General features: G+C 42.5%; 1 protein-coding gene across 1 annotated transcript in view; it reads right to left on the minus strand.

The window, feature by feature from the left end:
- LOC308323507 (uncharacterized protein) overlaps positions 1 to 4,665 on the minus strand; it is a gene marked incomplete at its 5' end in the record, with an annotated part of 18,025 nt that extends 13,360 nt beyond the window's left edge. The window contains 2 exon segments of the mRNA XM_080775235.1: positions 1 to 1,305; positions 4,416 to 4,665. The exon segment at positions 1 to 1,305 is cut by the window's left edge and continues 925 nt beyond it. Coding sequence (XP_080631361.1) covers positions 1 to 1,305; positions 4,416 to 4,665 — 1,555 coding nt within the window.
- Positions 4,666 to 5,905: the final 1,240 nt, after the last annotated feature.

Raw genomic sequence — 5,905 nt, forward strand, 5'->3', positions numbered from 1 at the left:
GTTTGGTACATCCTAAAGACCACGATTTGTCATTGGATCCAAATCCACATTCACCATCACCTGTTCTGCTGATGTCTTCATGTGAGACTGCTATACGGCCACAGTATCCACTCAACTCTACCTCCCAGTAACAGCGTCCTGTCAGAGCCTCTCTACTCAGCACCTGCCACACTCCAGTAAATCTCTCCGAGTGATCAGTATGTAATTGTGGTTTGTCCATCACTGTTACTTTTCTGTTCCCTTTAGACAAAGACAGGCATTGATTTGCGGTGTTTGGATCCAGTGTGATCGGACGTGAATATTGTAAGAACTCAGCTCTGGTGTTGGGTTCTGGTGGTGTTGACAGTGAAACATCCACTCTGTTCACTGTCTCTGAGACATTTGTCCCTTCCTCTGTATAAATGTCCTCTAGTTCGTCAGCTATGATCTTCGGTTCTTGTCCTGTTGACAGTAAAACATCCACTCTGTTCACTGTCTCTGAGACGTTTGCACCTTCCTCTGTAAGAATGTCCTCTAGTTTCTCCTTCATCTTAGACATGGCCACAGTCACATCTTCAAAGTATCTCAGAGGACGGACATTGCTGCTGACTGGGTGTGTAGATCCACTGATCGTTGAGAGGGATGAGGTGTAACGCTGTAGAAAATGGATGTGATCTTCTGTGAGTGAGAGCTGCTCCAGCTCAGCATGTCTCCTCCTCAGTTCAGTGACCTCCTGCTCCACACACCTCCTCAGTTCTTCAGCACGACTCACTTCAAATTTCTGCTGATCTCTGATGAGCTCCCTCACCTCAGATCGTCTTTTCTCCATGGAAGAGATGAGCTCAGTAAAGATGGTGTCACTGTCACCCACTGCTCTGTCAGCACAGTGGTTGATGGACTCCACCTCCTGGTGAAGCACCTTCACGTCTTTCTCTCTCTCCTGGATTCTCTGCTGGATGTTCTGCTGACTCGTATGGAGCTCTTTCTGTCTCTCAGTCCGTTCTGCTGCAGCTGAGGTCGTATCGTGACCTTTGTGTTCTTCCACGGAGCACAGAGAACAGATACACTGCTGATCGGTCCGACAGAAGAGCTCACTCACCCTGTTGTGACGAGAGCATATGTTTTCCTGAAGCTCACCAGAGGCTTTGACCAGCTTGTGTTTCTTAAAGGCAGGAGACTGATAGTGAGGCTGGAGGTGAGTGTCACAGTAAGAGACCAGACATTGAAGACAAGTCTTCACAGCTTTCAGTCTCCTCCCAGTGCAGACATCACAGGCCACATCCCCAGGTCCAGCGTAGTGGTGCTTAGGAGGTGCAGCTTGGAGTCCTGTTGAAAGATTGATTGACATGTATTTATGAATTTGATAAATTTGTATGTGCCTGTGCCCTCATATTTGGTAGCCTAATTGAGCCAGCATGACCTGGCTGCCTGGTAACTATTGTTTTTGTTACCGTCTATCTGCCTTACCACCAATCTGTGTTAGGCCTGACTCACACCTTTCGATCTAGCATACAACATTGATGAATGCTAGATGTATGAGACTTGTTTACATGCACCTTCTGTTTCACAACAGATTGATGTATAGCTGATGCATGAGACTTATTTACTGATGCAAGCTCGCAATGCATTTCTAATGGGAGGCACATGGTTTGACACAACATTTGTGTTGTATGAGGGGGAGGGGGGCAGTCGAAACACAGCCGAAAGCCATACAACAAAACTGTTTTGTCAAACCATGTGACTTCCATTGGAAATGCATTGACACTTACCCTTTGTTTACATCTAGCATGCATCAATGTTGTATGCTAGATCAAAAGGTGTGAGTGAAGCCTATAGGGCCTGACTCACATGGTCACAACAGATTGATGTATAGCTGATGCATGAGACTTATTGACTGATGCAAGCTCGCAATTGATTTCCAATGGGAGTCACATGGTTTGACACAACATTTGTGTTGTATGAGGGGGTGGGGGGCAGTCGAAACACAGCCGAAAGCCGTACAACACACCTAGCATATAACAATGATGCATGCTAGATGTAACCAAAGGGTTTGTTTACATCTTGCCCCAATGCATTTCCAATGGAAGTCACATGGTTTTGTACGGATTTCGGCTGCGTTTCGACTGCCCCCCTCCCCCTCATACAACAAAAATGTTGTGTCAAGCCATGTGACTCCCATTGGAAATAAATTGTGAGCTTGCATCAGTCAATAAGTCTCATGCATCAGCTATACATCAATCTGTTGTGCACGTGTGAGTCAGGCCTTAGGCCTCACTTACACCTATACATCTAGCATACAACAATGTAGCATGGTAAGATGTAAGTGTCATGGCCGCCTCAATGCATTTACAATGGAAGTCACATGGTTTGACACAACATTTTTGTTTGATGCTGTTGTACGGCTTTTGGCTGTGTTTCGTCTGCACCCTTCCCCCTCATACAACACGTTTGTCTCTTCAAACCACATGGCTCCCATTGGAAATTAATTGCGAGCTTGCAACAGTCAACAAGTCTCATGCATCAGCTATAAAACATTCTGTTGTGACAGTGTGAGTGAAGAACTAGACTAGCATATTGTTTCCCCTCAAGATAGCCTGCTACACTGCCTTGTTAGCCTTTTATAGTCTTGTGATAAGACGTTCCATCTCTTTATTGGTTTATAAATTACTGGTCCTTACCCGTTCTGAATATATGAACAGCAAATTATGTTCAGTGTGGGTAATGCGATTTAATAGATCACATTACTGATAGGGGGGGCATTGTTTATTTGTGGGAAGTTGGGTTGGACGCAAAAGTAGGCTAATAGGGATGGATGGATGGATGGACGGACAGACAGATAGATAGATTATGTTGCTGAGTGGCCAACCACTAATAATCTTGATGATTATGGCATACAGCTCATACAAATCTAAAAAATCCTATCTCAATGAATTAGAATATTTTACGAGAGCACTAAAAAAAATGTTTTGCTAATTTTCCTTTCCAGCTCGATTTGGCACCTGCCCACAGAGCAAAAACTACTAGTAACTGGTGTACTGACCGGTATTACTGTGCTTAACTGACCAGCCAACTGGCCTGACCTGAACCCCACACATAATCTAGGTTGTATTGTCAAGAGGAAGGTGTGAAACATAAGACTTGAAACAATAAAAAATAATTTACGGCTGTTATCAAAGCAAACCTATGGGCTTCCATAAAACCCCAAACAGTGCCACTGGCTGATCACCTCCATGCCACGCCCCATTGATGAAATGATTTGTTCAAAATTAGCCCAGAACAGATGGTCGACATTTCTCATTTAAAAAAACATTTTTTTAGTGGTCTCGTAAAATATTCTAATTCATTGGGATAGGATTTTTTGATTTTCATGAGCTGTACGCCATAATCATCAAGATTAAAACAAAAAAAGGTTTTAAATACCTGTATGTAATTGGCATATGTGACCATACCATTAACAACCTATAGAAGGCAAAATATTCAAAATGTCATCATGCTTTATGTAGCATGTGACATCAATCTAGGGGGTTTTCATGATGCTGAATCCATTCCAAGCAATAGTTTAGCAAAAAAACACTCCTTGGGCTATAAACGGCCATAGCTACTACCCAAATGTGCTGACATCATCACATTTGTGATTACAGCTATGTCCGTTTGCAAAACGAATGCTTGGAATGGATTCAGCATCATGAAAACCCCCTAGTTTGACACGTCACATGCTACGTAAAGCATGATGAAAATTTGATTTGTTTTTCTCCTTATAAGGTTGTTAATGGTACAACAACAATGGTATGCATACTAAACATTTCTAACATAAAACTTTGGTGTACTCAACATGCCCGGGTTCACATTCTGGCTACTAGACAAAATGGGAAGTATCTATTCACTAATAGTAGGCCTACTAGGCCTATATAAATTAAACTTTTCTTTTGCAAATAAATGCTGTATTACAATCATAAGTACACCATTGATGTTTGATGTAAATTTGGTGGTAATATTCTGCGTAGAAAAGAAGTTATTGAATATTTTCACTTTCGGTGTTGCACTTTGTAGACGGTCCCTAACCGCTCAGCACACCGTCTCTGCTCTAACCAAAAGGGGAGGTGATTGATTGATTGATATATTTATTAACAGTTTACAGAATTACAGTACTATATTTCAAGCACAAACTCAATACAAAGACTGTTAACTGTGAGTGGACGACCCAATTAAGCGTTACACTTGTTTACAAGAGCGTCCACCTTATTCAATTAATCAAACCAGGTGCCGGTGCGGTGGGGAAGGCAAGGGGAATGTTGCGCAGAAAACTGTGACCATACATTAATCTGTGTCCCTCCCAACATGCATATTCACTGGTGCCACGTGATCTGTAAGGATCTGTCAGACAGACAAGACAGTGAACTGTGGTGTATTTACAAGATAACTTAAATTGGTCTCACCTGTCTTCTTCAGGCTCTCCACCACCTCAGCCAACATGGTGTTTTTCTTCAGAACAGGTTTTGGGATGAAGCATTGTCTGCATTGTGGACACGTGAACCTTCCTCTCTGATCGTCCTGGTTCCAGAATCTCTCGATACACCTCCTGCAGTAGCTGTGTCCACAGGGAACAGTCACTGGATCCTTCAGTAGATCCAGACAGATAGAACAACTCAACTGTTCCTGGTCCAGTTGAAGTCCCTGCTGTGCCATTTTAGTATGATTAGTATGACTGTCACACTGACTGACTAACAGATTGAGTTAAGGTTGGTTTAATTTCCTCAGAGATCACAGGTCATGAATCGTGTTATCAGAGCTCCTTTCTTGTTGGTTCCTCAGAGGTGGAAGGAGGTAGCTAGGGCCCGCATACCAGCCTTAGGTAAATACCGGTAATTACTTTATTGTCAGACTGGTTCCTCTCAGAGGTCACATGAGATGAGAGATCCTTTCCGATTGGTTCGTACATACAAAGCCACAGTGAACCTTGTCCTTTGGAAGTATAGGGCCCATAAAGGGCTTGGCAGAAATTTGCTGACACTCAGGGTTCAAGGTCCTTCTTTATTACCTTGTGTGCAGGTACATGAGATTAAAACATATTTATAATGTCTTGCTTCCAGTATCCCTCGATACACCTCCTGCAGTTGCTGTGTCCACAGGGAACAGTCACTGGAGTCACTGGATCCTTCAGTAGATCCAGACAGATAGAACAACTCAACTGTTCCTGGTCCAGTTGAACTCCCTGCTGCGCCATTTTAGTACGTCCGTCTGACTGACTGAAAGAGTTTAGTTCGGTTTCGTTTTCTCAGATATCACAGGACAAGGAAATGGGAATTTCTTGTTGGTTTTGTGTGTGTGTGTGTGTGTGTGTGTGTGTGTGTGTGTGTGTGGGGGGGGGATTCAGTGGTCCACTGGTAAAAAAAAGGTTTCCACCCTGTTGAAACATGAGTCAGTGCTTTTCTTTTTCTGTTCAGTCTATGAAATAAAACCTAAATTAAAACTATGATGAACTTCTAAAGACAAAACACACAGGTTTTTTTTTTTCTCTCTCCAAATGTCAATTAAAACTGAAATACAAACGAGAAAAGAGGGAAAAGGAAAAAAGGCACACTGATCTGAAACACACATGCAAACTCTAAACGGGCCAATGGCAGCTCACACCACTAAACTCCGCCCCTGCACAAACCCACATTGTATCGACGTCATACATAGTCAGTTTGGAATAAAAGCTTTTTTGATTGATTGATTGAAATCTTTATTAACAGTTTGCAGAATTACAGTATACATTTCAAGCACAAACTCAATACAAAGACTGTTAACTGTGAGTGGACGACCCAATTAAGCCTTACACTTGTTTACAACAGGGTCCACATTGTTCAATTCATCAAAACATTTAGAGACAAACAAATAGACACTTCTATGTAGTTAAAGAACAGAACAGGAATTCATCATATAG

Source organism: Protomyctophum bolini (genome assembly GCF_963924005.1).
Source record: "Protomyctophum bolini genome assembly, chromosome: 11".
In the NCBI taxonomy this organism is placed as follows: domain Eukaryota; kingdom Metazoa; phylum Chordata; class Actinopteri; order Myctophiformes; family Myctophidae; genus Protomyctophum; species Protomyctophum bolini.